Source organism: Bubalus bubalis, chromosome 15, assembly GCF_019923935.1.
Source record: "Bubalus bubalis isolate 160015118507 breed Murrah chromosome 15, NDDB_SH_1, whole genome shotgun sequence".
In the NCBI taxonomy this organism is placed as follows: Eukaryota; Metazoa; Chordata; class Mammalia; order Artiodactyla; family Bovidae; genus Bubalus; species Bubalus bubalis.
Window position 1 is genome coordinate 71,248,446 of NC_059171.1, and position 16,589 is coordinate 71,265,034.

At 47.9% G+C, this 16,589-nt stretch overlaps 1 protein-coding gene across 2 annotated transcripts; it reads left to right on the top strand.

Moving 5' to 3' along the window:
• Positions 1-248: 248 nt before the first annotated feature.
• GSDMC (gasdermin C) lies at positions 249-16,208 on the top strand. Of its 2 annotated transcripts, none has more exons than XM_044928825.1 (15): positions 249-515; positions 598-767; positions 2,787-2,898; positions 3,918-4,101; positions 7,697-7,865; positions 9,733-9,844; positions 11,213-11,260; positions 11,650-11,679; positions 11,773-11,820; positions 12,341-12,370; positions 12,659-12,685; positions 13,544-13,683; positions 14,006-14,123; positions 14,789-14,862; positions 15,519-16,208. In XM_044928825.1, exons 3-15 carry the CDS (start codon positions 2,865-2,867, stop codon positions 15,756-15,758), a joined length of 1,254 nt encoding a protein of 417 aa, XP_044784760.1. In that variant the 5' UTR covers positions 249-515; positions 598-767; positions 2,787-2,864; the 3' UTR covers positions 15,759-16,208. The 2 variants fall into 2 exon arrangements, with proteins under 2 accessions (XP_044784760.1, XP_006042923.1); XM_006042861.3 differs by having other exon boundaries at positions 250-515; positions 2,678-2,898.
• Positions 16,209-16,589: the final 381 nt, after the last annotated feature.

Consider the following 16,589-nt stretch of genomic DNA (forward strand, 5'->3'; position numbering starts at 1 on the left):
CCAAGAAGCGAAATGGCAGAAACATGCAAGACCTTGACCAGGAGAGGAGAAATAGGAATGGGAGAGACAGAGACACAGGCGTGAGTCAGGGGGAAGAAGGAGGGGCTGAGAGGAAAGATCGCCATGAAAACCTCTGAAAAGGCTAAGCTGAAAAGATGACTAATGGAGAATTTTCAAGAAACTAACCTGTGTTGTACAATGCCCCTACCCCACCTCGTCCCCCTCTGAAATCTTGAGTAAATCAAGATTACTCTTGGCCCTTCCTTGCTGATCCAGGATTGCAGTTTACACACAGCACACTTAAGATAAAACGTGAGCCAGGTGTGTTATTACAGCCACAAAGACTAATAAATGTGTAAATCAAAGACCTGTTGAACCAGTTCTCTTTGTGCCAGGAAAAGAGCTTTGCTTCCCAACATCTCTGTCCAATCTGCTCCAAGACAGCCTAATAAATATAGAACCAAGCACTGCCCGATTCTACTTCACAGACTTTTGGCTGATAAGGACTTAAGAAGGTAAGATTCCATGATCCAGAATTCAGCTCTGGCCCTGGTCTCCTGGAAGAGAAGACGGCCCATTGTATGCTTGTCTTTCTAGGATTTTGCATTGGAAATTGAGTCAGAGACTTACTGGTGGAGAGAAAATAGTGAGTAGAGTCACGTGTATCTACTCTCTGAAGTTTGTCAAACTCTGTTTGACATCAGGAGGTCTGAAGGGACCCTACTCAACTGGAATATTTTCTACAAGGCAAAACAATACACAGTCTGGTAAGTTCTAACTGGAGACATGGGATGAACAAGAAGAGAAGATATTATATTCTGGCCAGAGACAGAAATGTTCAGGGTAGATTTCTGAAATGAAATTTGTTCATTTCAGAATTTGTTCAGGTTTTTCAGATGGTAAGGAATCCGCCTGCAATGCGGGAGACATGGGTTCGATCTCTGGGTCAGGAAGACCCCCTGGGGGAGGGCATGGCAACTCCCCTCCAGTATTCTTGCCTGGAGAATCCCATGGACAGAGGAGCCTGGCGGGTTACAGTCCATGGGGTTACAAAGAGTCGGACATGACTGAGTGACTCAGCACAGCACAATGTGACCCCCAGAGAAGGTACTGCTTCCTCTAAAGTTCTCATTAGCAAAGGAGAACTCCTGATAACAATCTCCAAGCACGTAAGGCTCAGGGATGTATCTCTGATACATCTTTATCCAGGCCCAGGCTGAGAGAACCCTTTTCGTTCTTGTGTTTCTCTGTTGTCCATTGACGCCTTCCAGGGCCCACACTAGACAAAACGGAAAGTCACATCAGGGATTTTATTTGAATTGTTGAAAATTCTGTCTATATTCAACACTCAATGAGTGTTCAAAAGTGAATTCTATATAACTGGAAAATCTTGTTCCTATTTCCCCAAGAGAGAGCACTGAATTGCTCTCATTTGATGTGGTCTGAAACATGCACTTCACATTTTTGCCTACCCAACTATTAACTGTTTATTCATGTCTGCATCGTTACTGGGCTTCCCTAGTGGCTGAGCAGTTAAGAATCTGCCTGGCAATGCAGGAGACTTGGGTTCTGCCTCTGGGTTAGGAAGATCCCCTGGAGGAGGGCAAGGCAACCCACTCCAGTATTCTTGCCTGGAGAATCCCATGGACAGAGGAGCCTGGTGGGCTACAGTCCGTGGGGTCACAAAGAGTCAGACACAACTGAGCATGCACACACACATCCTTACTACACTGGTAGTAAGTGGTAAGTAAGTACCATACCAGGAAGTGGTAAATGGTTTCAGTTACCACGTACACACAGATAATTCAAACACTTGGATCTCCAGGGCAGTTCTTGGCTCTGAGCTCCAATCTACATTATTGCCTAGGATTTACTTCCTTTTTGTGCTTTTTTATAAATCTGTTTAATCCTTTGTTCAAATCTATTGAGGTATAAATGACAAAAATTCTATATATTTAAGGTTTATAACTTGATATTTTGATGTACATATATACAATGTAAAATGGTCACCATAATAAAGCTAATAAACATATCCACCACCTCACATGGGCTTCCTTGGTGACTCAGACAATAAAGAATCTGCCTGTGATGCAGGAGACCCAGGTTCGATGCCTGGATTGGGAAGATCCCCTGGAGAAGGGAATGGAAACCCACTCCAGTACTCTTGCCTGGAGAATTCCATGGACAGAGGAACCTGGTGGGCTACAAGCCATGGGGTCGCAAAGAGTCGGACACGACTGAGCACCTAATACTTTCTACTTTGACCACCTCACATACTCCCTCTTGTGTGTGTGTGATGAGAACACTTAATATACGAGCTCAGCATATTTCAAGTATACAGTACAACAGTGTTAACTATATAGTCATCATTCTGTACATTAGATCTCCATGTTTTTTTCATCCAGTATAAGTGAAACTTCGAACACTTTGACCAATATCACTCCATTCCCCCCCACCCCCAATGCCTGGACACCATCATACTCTGCTTCTTCCACGAGTTTAGCTATTTAAAATTCACATACAAATAAGATTTTGTAGCAGTTGCCCTTCTGTGTCTGGTTTAAGACCTAAATTCATCTCCTATCATATCCGTTCCTTTGGGGAAAAACATCAAGGATCTATCAGAGGTTGCCCCCTTTCTCCCAAATGAACTGTGTACTCCCCTCTGCACTCCTAGCATCATGCCCTCCCTGTTTGAGCGTACTAGCAAGAATTTGGTCAAAGAGCTTGGCGGCAAAGACTTCAGGCCCGTCCAAAACCCGCTGAGTGCCCACAAATTCTGTCAGCTGAAGCTACTGCGGAAGAAGAGGAGGACCCTCTCTCAGTTCTGGGAGCAACCTGATGTTCCAGTTGACCACACCCTCATGGACATCCTGGAGCCAAGCCCTTCAGTCCCAGGTAGTGTCCACCGGGGGTGAGGGAGGCGAGGAGTGAGACACAAGGGTGCTCACAGTCGAGCACCCAAGAAACCCCTAAGACACCTGCACAGGTAGATACCAAAGCAGCCTTGCCTCAAGGCACAGGGCAAGGAGCCACGCTTCTTTGAGAATCTAATTATCTGGACCCAGGCACATTTTTTAGCACACTGAATCCTTACAGCAGCCTCTCAAATTGGGATTAATAGCTCCATTTGCATAAGAATAAATTGAAACTTACTTCCCCGGTAAAACCGGCTCCCTGCAATGTGGGAGACTGGGATTTGATCCCTGGGTGGGGAAGATCCCCTGGAGAAGGCAATGGCACCCCACTCCACTACTCTTGCCATGGAAAATCCCATGGACGGAGGAACCAGGTAGGCTACAGTCCGTGGGGTTGCAAAGAGTCAGACATGACTGAGCGACTTTCCTTTCACTTTCAAATTGAAACTTACAAAATACCTGTGGGAACTGGTAGAACTGGAATCCAAATCAGGTCTGCCTGGCTCTAAACCCCAAACATCTTCTGCTCGGTGTGCTGCCCCATGGGGCTGATGCAGTGCCTGGAGAGAGGATGCTCGGGCTCTCCTGGACCTGCGTGCAAATGACATCATCCTTTCTTGGAATCAGGACATCTTCCCTTGCTATCCAACCCCTGAGGAGATGGATTGCTTGTCCTCAGCAGTAATTTACATTTAAAACTTTAACTGATCAGCTGGCTTCTCCACTGAGATTTACATGAGTAAGAGGGATGGGGTAGGGACTTCCCTGGTGGTCCAGTGGTTAAGACTCTGCACTTCCACTGCAGAAAACTCGAGTTCAATCTCTGATGGGGAGTGGCTAATAAAAATTCACAAAATATATATATATATATATATATATATATATATATTTTTTAAAGAAGATTAGGATAAAAAGAGGACTTAGTTATTCTATTTCCCACACCAGCTGTTCCAGAGTGAATTCTTGGCTAAAACTAAGGTCATTTTTTTCTATCCCCAGAGCCTGTACTGACAGAAAAATTCGTCTTAATTGACAAAACGGTCTGGAAGGGGGCAGCTGAGGTGGATGTGACTGCTGGGCTAGAAGTGAGTGTGTCAGGGAAGGCTACCCAGTCCTGTGAATGCTCCCTGGAGGTTCAGTCTGTTACCATCTCACCATGGGACTTGGAAGACCTCCAGAAGAGGTGAGGCCAGGGCAGAGGAAAAACGGGTCGGGGAGCCCCAAGGGCTCTCCTCGTGGGCAAGGAGGCATCTAACAGAGCTTGTTGCTGAGGTTCAGAATGAAGAAAATGACATCCCATATCATGCTGCTCTTCTTAGATATTCATGCATTCATTCATTCATGCAACTAATAGTCATTATCTTATACACACTTATTAAAACAGTAGTTACCCATTACTGTGCTATTATGTGCTGGGCATTGAATAATAACACGATATAAATATCTCTGCCCTATCTTGAGAAACCTGTATGCAGGTCAGGAAGCAACGGTTAGAACTGGACATGGAACAACAGACTGGTTCCAAATAGGAAAAGGAGTACGTCAAGGCTGTATATTGTCACCCTGCTTATTTAACTTATATACAGAGAACATCATGAGAAACGCTGGACTGGAGGAAGCACAAGCTGGAATCAAGATTGCCGGGAGAAATATTAGTAACCTCAGATATGCAGATGACACCACCCTTATGGCAGAAAGTGAAGAGGAACTAGAAAGCCTCTTGATGAAAGTGAAAGAGGAGAGTGAAAAAGTTGGCTTAAAGCTCAACATTCAGAAAACTAAGATCATGGCATCTGGTCCCATCACTTCATGGGAAATAGATGGGGAAACAGTGAAAACAGTGTCAGACTTTATTTTTTGGGGCTCCAAAATCACTGCAGATGGTGACTGCAGCCATGAAATCAAAAGATGCTTACTCCTTGGAAGGAAAGTTATGACCAACCTAGATAGCATATTAAAAAGCAGAGACATGACTTTGCCAACAAAGGTCTAGTCAAGGCTATGGTTTTTCCAGTGGTCATGTATGGATGTGAGAGTTGGACTATAAAGAAAACTGAGCACTGAAGAACTGATGCTTAGAAGGCTCTTGAGAGTCCCTTGGACTGCAAGAAGATCCAACCAGTCCATCCTAGAGGAAATCAGTCCTGGGTGTTCATTGGAAGGATTGATGTTAAAGCTGAAACTCCAATATTTTGGCCACCTGATGCAAAGAGTTGACTCATTGGAAAAGACCCTGATGTTGGGAAAGATTGAAGGCAGGAGGAGAAGGGGACGACAGAGGATGAGATGGTTAGATGGCATCACCGACTCAATGGACATGAGTTTGAATGAACTCCGGGAGTCGGTGATGGACTCCATGGTGCGGTTCATGGGGTTGCAAAGAGTCGGACACGACTGAGCGACTGAACTGAACTGAAAGCCACTTTTAATTAGTGTAGACAGGCAAAGTACAGGGAGTGAGGAAATAATCAATAAAAAATAAATTAATAAAATATTAATTTAAATGAGACAAAGACTCTGAGACTGTTTAATTAAACTCTGCAAGTGTCCAGTGATTTAATTTACCTCCATGCATATAGGCAAAGATGGATAGCCAATGAATCTCTAAGAACTTAACAAAGAACTTAAGTCTTTATGCCTTTTAAAAACTGAGATGCCAGTTTAAATAGATTTTTATGAAGGCAACAAAGGTGGGAGCCCACGTTAAGGAAGCAACTAGAAACTCAACAGAAGTCACTTTGACAGGGCATTGCCCGATTTCTGTCTTCCTTGTGTCTTGCCAGCCCTAACTGGAAATAGCATCTGCAAAGACTGTCTTGCAGGAAAATATCTGGGTTTCTGGAGCTAAGAAAATAAAAACCATTTTTCTCCTTGATGAATAAAGAGAAAAATTTCTAGAATAAATTGTATCAGCTAGTTTCAAGTAAGATAAGTCTGAGATCAAAGCTTTAAATATAAAAAGGCAGTTAGGTTTTTAATAAATGGGATGTGGACGCTGCAATGTGTTTCAACTACAAAGGTAATCACAGTTTGTGATGGGGGCTCTGAAGGTAAGACAGGAAGAAGTAACAGAGAATGCCTGGAGGGAGGGTGGTCTGTTTAGGTCTCAGAGGGGCTGAGTTCAGACCTAAAGAATAAAAGAAGCAAGGAAGAGCGGGATGAAAGGGATCCAGAGGAGGGGTTAAAGGCAATGAGGCAGGGCAGAAGTGGGTATTGTCAAGATGTTGGAGGGGGGAAGCTGCAGCTTAGCCAACCAAGATGAAGGTGACGGAAAATGAGGCTCAGGAAGTAAGTAGATATCAGATAACACAGTCCTTAGACACCAGATAAGCAGCTTGAGAGCAGAGTGAAAAAGCTGACTTGAAACTCAACATTAAAAAAAAAACTAAGATCATGACATCCGATCCTATCACTTCATGGCAAAAAGAAGGGGGGAAAATGGAAACAGTGACAGATATTTTCCTGGGCTCCAAAATTACTGAGGACAGTGACTGCAGCCATGAAATTAAAAGATGACTGCTTCTTAGAAGGAAAGCAATGACAAACCTAGACAGTATGTTCAAAAGCAGAGACATCACTTTGCCGAAAAAGTTCATCTAGTCAAAGCTATGGTTTTCCGGTAGTCACATATGGATGTAAGAGTTGGACCATAAAGAAGGCTGACTGCCGAAGAATTGATGCTTTCGAATCGTCATGCTAGAGAAGACTCTTGCCAGTCTCTTCGACTACAAGGAGATCAAACCAGTCAATCCTAAAGGAAATCAACCGTGAATATTCATCAGAAGGACTCTTGCTAAAGCTCCAATATTTTGACCACCTGATGCGAAGAGCCAGCTCATTGGAAAAGACCCTGATGCTGGGAAAGATTGAAGGCAGAAGGAGAAGGGGGCGGCAGAGGATGAGATGGTTAGAGAGCATCACCGACTCAATGGACAAGAATTTGAGCAAACTCCGGGAGATAGTGGAATACAGAAGAGCCTGGCAAGCTGTAGATCATGGGATCTCAAAGAGTCAGACATGACTTAGCAACTGAAAAATAAGTGGCTTGAACTGCACTCCAAGGGCCATGGGAAGGCTCAGCCCTGGATCCTCAGTGACCCCCTCCACTGAAAAGCAATCTAAGAGTTTCTCAGGCTTCCACACGGCTGGTATCCAGGGCACCAACTCCAGCAGGGGCCTTGAGTGGAATCAGAGATGAGTCTCAGAAATGAAATGGAGATGAAATTTATCTTCAGAACTTCACACCGCTCACATCTCCCACCCAAACTTATATCTTCAAGCCAGGCCTACCCACCTACCAAGGATGTTCAGTCCATAAACACCCACCCATACTAGTCAAGAAAAAAAATCATCTAAAATCCTCCCAGCGTCATCATACTTTATCTGTGTGCTCCACATCCCACCTGACTATGTCTCTGGACAAGGATAGGTGTGGAGGTCCCCAGGTTTGACAGCAGGATCTCCTAAGGACTGTTTTCCACCATCTAGACTTATCTACTTCTGGATCTTCTGGTCAGAGGCCCCAGGGCTGGAGATCTATAAACAGCCCTCTGAAAGAAATAACATAATTTTGGAAAGCCTTAAGAAGGTGGCTTGCATACTCTCATACCCATCCCTCCATAAGAGAAGGGGGCCTCTCCATCATGCATACCAGAGACATCCTTCCCACCGTTTAGGGCTCTACACAGGCTCTGCACCCTTCAGGTCCTAAGGAGAGGAGGAACCTGAGAAGCCATCTCTTTCGCACTCTGACCCTCCTCCTCCTTTATGTCTCCTAGGAAAGTGTTGGATCAAGAGCCATCATTTCTGAAGGAGTGCCGGACCAGAGGGGACAACCTGTATGTGGTGACAGAGGCTGTGAAACTGACCAACGGAACCGTCCTTCAGGACAGCAGCAGCGTGGCTGCCACGGGCACATTCTCTGTCCCTTGGAGTTTTTATGCCAAGGTATCGTGTTGTCCTGAAGTGGGGTAGGGCCCCAAGAGCACAGCCAGCCCAGCGTCCCTTCCCAGGGACTCTGGGCCCTCTTAGGACCTGCTTTCAGGGGGTGGGGTGAGTGGGGTCATTACTCCCCACTTTGCATGTGCTGAGGAAGCCTGACCCCTGACCTGAGAGTCCATCTAACATCCTCCCTTTAGTATTTCAGTACATGGGATTATTCCGTAGTGGTAAAATGGGCAATAGATTTAATTATTTGAGATTATATTTTGCTTTGGGCAAATGATAGATCCTTGAAATTACTAAAATGTAGTCACTGTACTATATTCTTGTGTAGTTTGCTAGAGGAAACAAGGAATTATTGTTTAGTCGCCAACTCATGTCCGGCTCTGAGACCTATGGACTGTAGCCTGCCAGGCTCCTCTGTCCATAAGATTTCTCAGGCAAGAATACTGGAGTGGGTCACCATTTCTTTCTCCAGGGGATCTTCCCAATCCAGTCAGGGATTGAATCTGTGTTTCTTGCATTGCAGGCAGGTTCTTTATCACTGAGCCACCTGAGAAGCCAAAGGAATCATTAACACAAAATAAAACTTTGTCAGTTAAAACACCCTAAATACTGTGATACCTGAAGCAGAAAGTTTATAGATTCAGATTTAAATACATTCAAGCACATATGATGTACACAACTCACTCACAATGGCCAATTATAATCTTTTAAATTGATTTAGACAAATTAATATATCAAATATGTATGCAATATCAGCTAGGATTCGCGGATAAAGAAATTGCGTGTGTGTTATAACATGTTTTCTATGCAACATATGTGTGTAAGTTGTCCTCATGTAAGAGATTTAGGAACTAAAAAGGGGAAAAAAAAATAGCCTGAAATATGAACTAACTTCCCCCAAATTGGTTAATTTGTCCTGGGGGAGGCCAGATCCCAGCTGCATCATTTGATTCCAAAGAATCCTGAAATAAATAAAACATGGCTCCAATCTGAAGGACATTTTGATGCTCAGCTTTGGGTCTCCATCTGCTTGGGCTGGGCACCTGGACTCTGCGAGAACAGGAGAAAACCCAGCATCCTTTCACATAGGACGACTCTCACAGGGCCCAGCAAGCTTCTAAATATCAGCTCCTGGGCCGAGATGCTGCTAAAACAGCTTGCTTCTCAGCCTGGTTCATGGCCGCATCCGTGTTGCCTGGTACCGCCTGTGTTTCGATATGTCAGAGCCCCCTGTGGCATCAGTCTACACTGGACTCTCGCAGGAACTCAAGGGTAGGAGGCATCCTGGGGGATCAAAGCACAGAGCAGATTCTGGAGAGCCAGTGACTCATGAGGCTGCCTGAGGACATTGTGTGTGTTTCTGAGGAACAGCTCCCTGATCCAAAATAATTAAAATAATAGCATCGACAAAGAGCTTATGATGATACATTTTTTTACTGGCGTGTAATTGCTTTACATTGTTGTGTTAGTTTCTGCTGTACAGTGAACTGGATTGGCCATGTACACATGTATCCCCTCCCTCGTGAGCCTCCCTCCCAGCCCCCCACCATCCCACTCATCCAGGTCATATGAGGATATATGTTCATCGTCGTTCAGGTCTCCTAGAATACAAGAATAACTCCACGTAATGGTTAGTTTTATGCGTTAGCTTGACTGGTCCACAGGGCGCTCAAATACATGCAATAAAGGCATGACATTGAGAGACGTGAAGGTAAATACTTGACCAAAGAAGATTTAAAAAAAAATGGGTAACTGGAAATCAGGACCAGGATGGGGAGTGGGAAGGCAGGAGGCTGCTGGGTCCTCGGCTCGTGAGCTTCTAGAAGCTCACGCACACATAACCGTATTGCCTGGCTTCTCTCCCCAGAGCACAGCAGAGGGATCGGGTCTCAAAGTGAGGGAAAGGACAATGACTGTGCCCCAGGGCACCGTGATGGCCTATAAGAAGAAGCAGCTGGTGTTCCGGGAGGATGGCCGAGGTGAGCAGGGACTGAAAGGGGTGGGGGGAGTGGGAGACCACCCAGAGGCCACCCTGGCTTCCCTCCCTGCTGGGGGAGGGGAGGAGCACAACTTCTCAGCCTCCCACAGCCACCTCCAAGCCCGCAAGACCGAACTATGACCACACAGAGATCCAGAGGCAGTGTCCCACGCAGAGATGGACACAGCAGGGGCCCAACGCAGGGTGTCTTTAGCACCAGGCAAAGAGCAGCCCTGATCCTGACCCTGCATTCAAGGCCCTGCCGCTCTCGGCAGCTCACCTGGGGGAGCCTCAGAGCCCCATAAGCCCAGGCAAAGCTCATAACACAATGGCTCGTCATAAACAGAACTGCAGATGTAAGGCCATTTCCTCCTCCAGGCGATCTTCCCAACACAGGGATTGAACCCGGGTCTCCCTGCACTGCAGGCAGATTCTCTACCATCTGAGCGACCAGGGAAGCCCCAACAAAGGAACACAGGAATTCATCTATTAATACGTTTTTCCCTCACCAGCCTCAAAATGCACAGCCCCCAATACACACACCCTCGCTTTGGGTTCTGACTCGACATCCGTGAACCAGTGTCGTCAAACAGCAACCACACACCCAGGAGGAACAGTGAGCGCTGAGAACACAGCTCAGCGTGCTTGGCGTCCCCTCTCTCCCCTCCCAAATGCTGAGACCCAGCTAGAGGCCGTCCTGACTCAGCTGAGGTCCAAGGGGAAAAGGTGCCCTCCACACACACACACACACACACACATGCACACACACACACAGAGGCCGTCCTGACTCAGCTGAGGTCCAAGGGGAAAAGGTGCCCTCAACACACACACACACACACACACACACACCCCTATAGCACCCTGACTGTAACATCTCATCAAGGCCAGGTCCTGGCATCAGTCACCGCCTGTCGATAGCAGTAGAAAGGAACTGAGCTCTCCAGTCTCATGGGGTCAGAGGACCTCAGCTTCCAGAAAAAGGGCCAGTCCTACTGAGAGTAGAGACAAAGATGGGATTCACAGCTAATTTAGAAAGAGACCAGAGACTGTGCAGAGGGCATCAGGAGATGGTAGTGTTATTAACAAGCATGGGGAATGACAAAGTGTTATTTATTTAGGAGGGGATGAGAAGAAGCCTCATTTTCAAAAATATGTTTTCTAAGTGTTAGCCGGTGGGAACCGAAGTCAGCGGGACTCAGGAGTGTTACAGCCCTGCCTGCAAGTCGTGCCCTGACCACGAGGGGGCGTACGGGGCCTCCCTGCACCATTCAGGCCGGAGGGTGAAGGGAGAGGGCTATGGGTGCAGGCGTGTGAAAGGATCCAGCAGGAATAACCTGGGCTCTCCTGACCTGGCTTCTTCCCCTTGCAGCCATTCTTCTCATCTCAGATGACGACAAGCAGAAAACCTTCCCAGAAAGTGAGTTCCTGAGTTGGGCGGGGTCTCTGTCTAGACCTGGGGCTGGACGCTGCAGCAGCCCTGCGAGGCACTCAGTCCCACAGGAAAGACCCCTCCAGCCAGGTCCTCCACCACCTCTTTGTTTCTCCCCCTGCCCTTGACCCAGACACAGGCCCCTTGGCCCCAGAGACAGCCACCTCTCTCTTCTGAATCCTGAAGCAGAGTCCTGGGGAGGGGGAAGTTGGTGGGGGGCGGTACTTGCCAAGGTTCCCTGTCTCCAGGCATTGTGTCAGCTGAGAGGTGAGAAATAAGGGGGGACAGGGAGGAGTTAGAGAGGCTGGGAGGAGGAGGGAGAAGGGACGGGAAGGGAGAAAAGGCAACTGAGTGAGCACATCTGTTTCTTCTTCCAGTGAAAATGCAGGAGCTGCGGACGTCAGTAGGTGAGCGAGTCATTTTAGAGCCGGGAAAATGGGATCGGACCCCTCCACCAGGAATAACCTGGGCTCTCCTGACCTGCCTTCTTCCCCATCCAGAAATTCTTTTCATCTCAGATGACAACAAGCAGAAAGCCTTTTCTGAAGGTGAGTTCCTCAGCAGGGCAGGTTCTCTGCCAAGCCCCCAGGCCCTGCTGAGCCCTGACCCTCTCTGGATGCTAATAAGAGCAGTGCAAGGTGTTTAGCCCAGGTGTTAATCTGCAAGGCAGACCCAGAGGGAAACGACCCTCCTTCCTCCATAGCCTGCTATCTTTTCTGTCTTTCACAAGCCACAGACCTTTGCGGCCACAGAGAAACCCACTTTTCTCCTTTGAATGGGGTAATGGGGGGGGGGGGGGCGTGTTTGTGTGTGTGTCTTGGGGGAGGGGAGGTTAACTCTTGGAGAATGAGCCCTTTTGCTTATCTTTCTGGGCAAATGGCAGATGCAATCAGCGATGGGTGAGTGGATGATCTTACAGCCTACCCATGGCGCTGGCTCTGGTGCCCTGGGCAAGGGGAAGGGGTGGACAGAAAGCAGGGGGTTCAGGGAAGTAAGGGGCAGAAGTTCAGAGAAACCGAGTGTCCTCACAGACTAACTCTTGGATGGGGAATTAAATTTCCCTTCTAGGCACCAAAAGACGTCCCATCCTCCCAATTGGTGAGTGTGTTTGCTGGGATTGGGGTGGGGTCCTAATGGCACATACGTGTCTGGAGAGCAGGGCAGATGGCCCCTGCCTTTGCCACCACTGCCCTGGGGCCTGGCCCTAGTTTCTGTGGAATGGGAAGGGTCTGGGAAGGCCAAGGAGGTGGAGGAATGGGCTGGAATGGGGGAAGGAAGAGGTTAAACAAAAGGAAGGAGGTGTTTTGAGGGCAGGACCCTCCAAAGCATCTCAAGAGTAAACCTGGGGGATGAGAAAGGGAGATGATCCCTTGTGACTCTTTCCAGGAAGAATACAGGAACCCATTTCCCGAGGTCAGTATTTATGAAGAAGAAACCTGGGGCTTCCTGGGTGGAAAACTGCAAAGCTAAGTGCCCAAAAGGTGATGTGCACGCAACTTACAAATCTGAGCTCTACTTCCCAGTTGATGCTTTGTACAGTCCCACTCATTCATTCATTCACTCACGGATGCATGCATGCACACAAGAAACCCTTGCTGAAAACTATTCGAGCAACAGGCATTATTCTGAGCAGTGGGGATACAGCCATGGCCCAAACAGAAATTCCTGCCTCACTGGACTGCTTCCTCTTAGCAGACCATCTGGAGACCACCTGAAGTCTCCTAGGAGAAGCAGAGAACCCCCAAACACCATGCCTTGATTGTGTCTGTGGTCACAGATAATACAGGCAGTTCCACGATGAGATGGGTAATCTATGCGTGCCAGGTGCTACCCCCCCCCCAAGCATTTTACTTAGTAAACTCATGTATATGCATAACATCCCACTCAACACATGTGGGAACTGGGCCCAGAGCACCTGGGATTCTCATCTCTAGAGCCCATCATGAGAATCCATATTGTTCTAGACATGACCCAGAACTGAGCGCTTGGTCATTTTCTTCCACTTCCTGTGACCTCTTTCCAGAATCTCCTTCTCGCCTCCCAGTCTTCTACTCCCCCCACCCCTTACCCCCCGGCCCCTTCTCAGCACTAGGACTGCCCCCCTTTCTAGCCTATTACGACAGCTCCATCCTCAGAGTTCAAACATGCCGTCCGCAGAAATGCTTTTGGTTGGCAGATAAATGGGATGGAGGTGCCCAGCTTATCATACCACAAACCTTCTAATCAAAGAATTGTCCCCCACTTTCTGGTTGATGTTGATGCTGAGGACAGATTTCAAGTCCCTACAAAACGAGGTTTCTAGGGAAATGCAGGCAGTGGCTGAGCTCCCCAGGGACATTCGAGATGCTCTTTTCCATACCATCCTGGCCAAGCTCAGGGACCAAGGGGCTCTGCAGGACCTCACAGACATGGTGAGAAGGGGGTCCCACTCTCCCTAACGCCTATCGGAGTTGTGAACAGGCAGGTTTAGGAGGTCGACGACTGAGATACCTGGGGAAGGAGGGCTGAGGAGGGGACCCCAGACACTGGCCCAGCACAGTGACCAGGTCCAGGGCTTGCAGCCCAGGTGCTGCAGCTGCTTGGAATCTCCTGGGGGAGGTGAAGAGCCCTTCCCTTCCTACCTGAGTTGATCACTTGTAAGCTCAAAAGATACTGGCAGGATTGTACCACAATATCTATTGCTATTACTATTATTGTTGTTGTTATCTTACTGCTAATACGGGTCTCCTCCAGCTGGACGGGAACCTTTGGGATCATACAGGCAGCTTCCTAAGTGAAATGCGGGAAGACTCAAGAAATGTGTGGCTTGAGTCAAGACCCTACGTCATTTACCTCCTTGAAGCCTTATTGGGTAAGAGTGACTTCAGGGAAATGTGGAAACATCACAAATTTGGCTTCTAGACCTGAAAGGAAGGGGTTAGATGCCATCTGCCACCTCTCTAATGGGGGCTTCCCAGGTGGTGCTCGTGGTAAAGAGCCTGCCTGCTATTGCAGAAGACATAAGAGATGTAGGTGGGGAAGATCCCCTGGAGGAAGACATGGCAACCCACTCCAGGATTCTTGTCTGAAGAATCTCATGGACAGAGGAGCCTAGAGGGCTATTGTCCATAGGGTCACAAAGAGTTGGATACGACTGAAGCGACTTAGCACACATGCACACACCTCTCTAAAATCTTTCTAACGACCTTCATCTCACATCATACCTCTCTGCAAGGTCAGAAGGGCTCAGTGAGATAAATTCACCGCAGGATATAGAACCAGCCCAGGACCTAGAAAGACCAGCCCAAGTCCATCCAATGTATCATTGGGTATGGATGATTCCAGGCTCCAGTCTGGACCATGTTACGGAGCATCCTGGAGACCATCCCAAGAGCAGGAGGGAACTTGACCTTCATGCCTAACGGGTTTTATTCCTCTGCCTCAGGGTTCCCCTCTCTTGGGGTTCCCTAGTTCACAGTGGGGAAAAAAGCACTGACTCCTCATACTGTCTCTCCCCAAATGTCCCCTTGTCCCCAGTGCTGAGTGACATCCAACATGAGCTGCTGGCCTGGTCCATGGAGAAGAGGATCCTGCCCCAGCAGCGGGAGCTGGTGAGAAATCAACCCCCAAGGGGATAGCGTCCTGGGATGAGGGCAAGGGAACCGGGATAAGAATGATCCTGAGGAAAGAGAGGTGACGACAGGTCCTGCTGGCACTGGGGACAGAGCCATGTGGCTGCTGGGAACTCCCTGGCTGCCTCTCCCTCTGGGGAGCAGGCCCAGGGGATGGGGTCCACCTCAGGAGGGTCTCCATCTCCATGGCAACCCCAGCAGAGGGTTCCCATTGTTCTAAAAGAGCCACACAGGAATGCACGTTTGGGGGCTCACGCTTTTCTCATATGGTTACCATTTGCAAATTATCTTCCTTCACATATATGTATATGTAAGTACATATATGTACAGATGTATGCACATAGGTGCACACATTGCACAGATACACATATAACATGTAATTGCAGATAACACTATTTAGCAACGTCGATGCTAGTATCACCATTTGGCAGCTGAAGAACCAAAGCTCAACAATTTTCAGAAACATATCCAAGCTCACCCTGACCACGGGTCAGAATAGGATAACCGAGTTCTGGGCCCCTTGACTCCATCGCTCTCCTTCTCCCATGACCCCGAGAGGCCTGGCTCTCAGGATAGAAGGTCTTGATTCCCGACCTCAAAGGCTGGCCTGCAACAACTGACCCTGTTTCCTCCAGGTGGAGAGCATCCTGGAGCCCAACTTCCGGTACCCCTGGAATATTCCCTTCACCCTGGATCCCAAGCTCCTCGCCTCGCTGCAGGAAGAGGGGTTGGCCGTCACCTTTGGCCTGCTGCAGGAGTGCGGCCTGAGGGTGGCACCCGACAACCCCAAGGGGACTTGGGACCTGGAGGCCAAGAAGCCCCTGTCTGCCCTGTACGGGTCCCTCTCTGTACTGCAGCAACTGGCCGAGGCCTGAGCCCTCCCCAGCGGCGCTGAGTCCAGAGAGGCCTGGCTGCACCCTGGTCTAGCTGAGAGCATCCTCTGTGCTCAGGGAACATGGAGCCCCGCCTTCTGCCACTCCAGTTTGGGTGAACAGAGATCGATAAAGACCGGAGGGAACATTCTAGGGTGATGGAAATACTCTAACTGTATCTTGCTAAAGGTTTATGCGTTTGTCCAAACTCAACAAATAGTATCTAAAGATCTGAGCATTTCATTGTATGTTAATTTTACTTCAAAGCAATGTACACAAAGATTGAATTCTCATGATTAAGCATTCTGAATTGCATTGGGTAAAGTGTACTGACACCTGTAACTTACTTGGAAATATATTAGAAAATAAGGTGAATTGATGGATGGATAGAGAAGCATGTGATCAAGGCAATGTGGTAAAATATTTAAAACAAGAGTTCTTTTTCATTCTGAAGTGTTCTTGTGTGTCTGGAACTGTTTCAAACTTATAACTACCCCCCCGCCCCCACCTGGCAACACACACAATTATGCCTGTGCGTCTGTCAGTCAGCCTGGGAGTTTTCAGACAGTGCCTTCTGAGCTGTGGGTTCAGTTCTTCCTTCATTTAAGGAAGATTCACTCATATCACTAAACACATTATACATTCTGTTTGTTGAATTCTCTATTTCTCAGTCACCAAATGTCCTTGTGCTGTGCTAAGTCCCTTCATTTGTGTCTGACTCTTTGCGACCCCATGGACTGTAGCCCACCAGGCTCCTCTGTCCCTGGGATTCTCCAGGCAAGAATACTGAAGTGGGTTGCCATGCCCTCCTCCAGGGGATCTTCCCCACCCAGG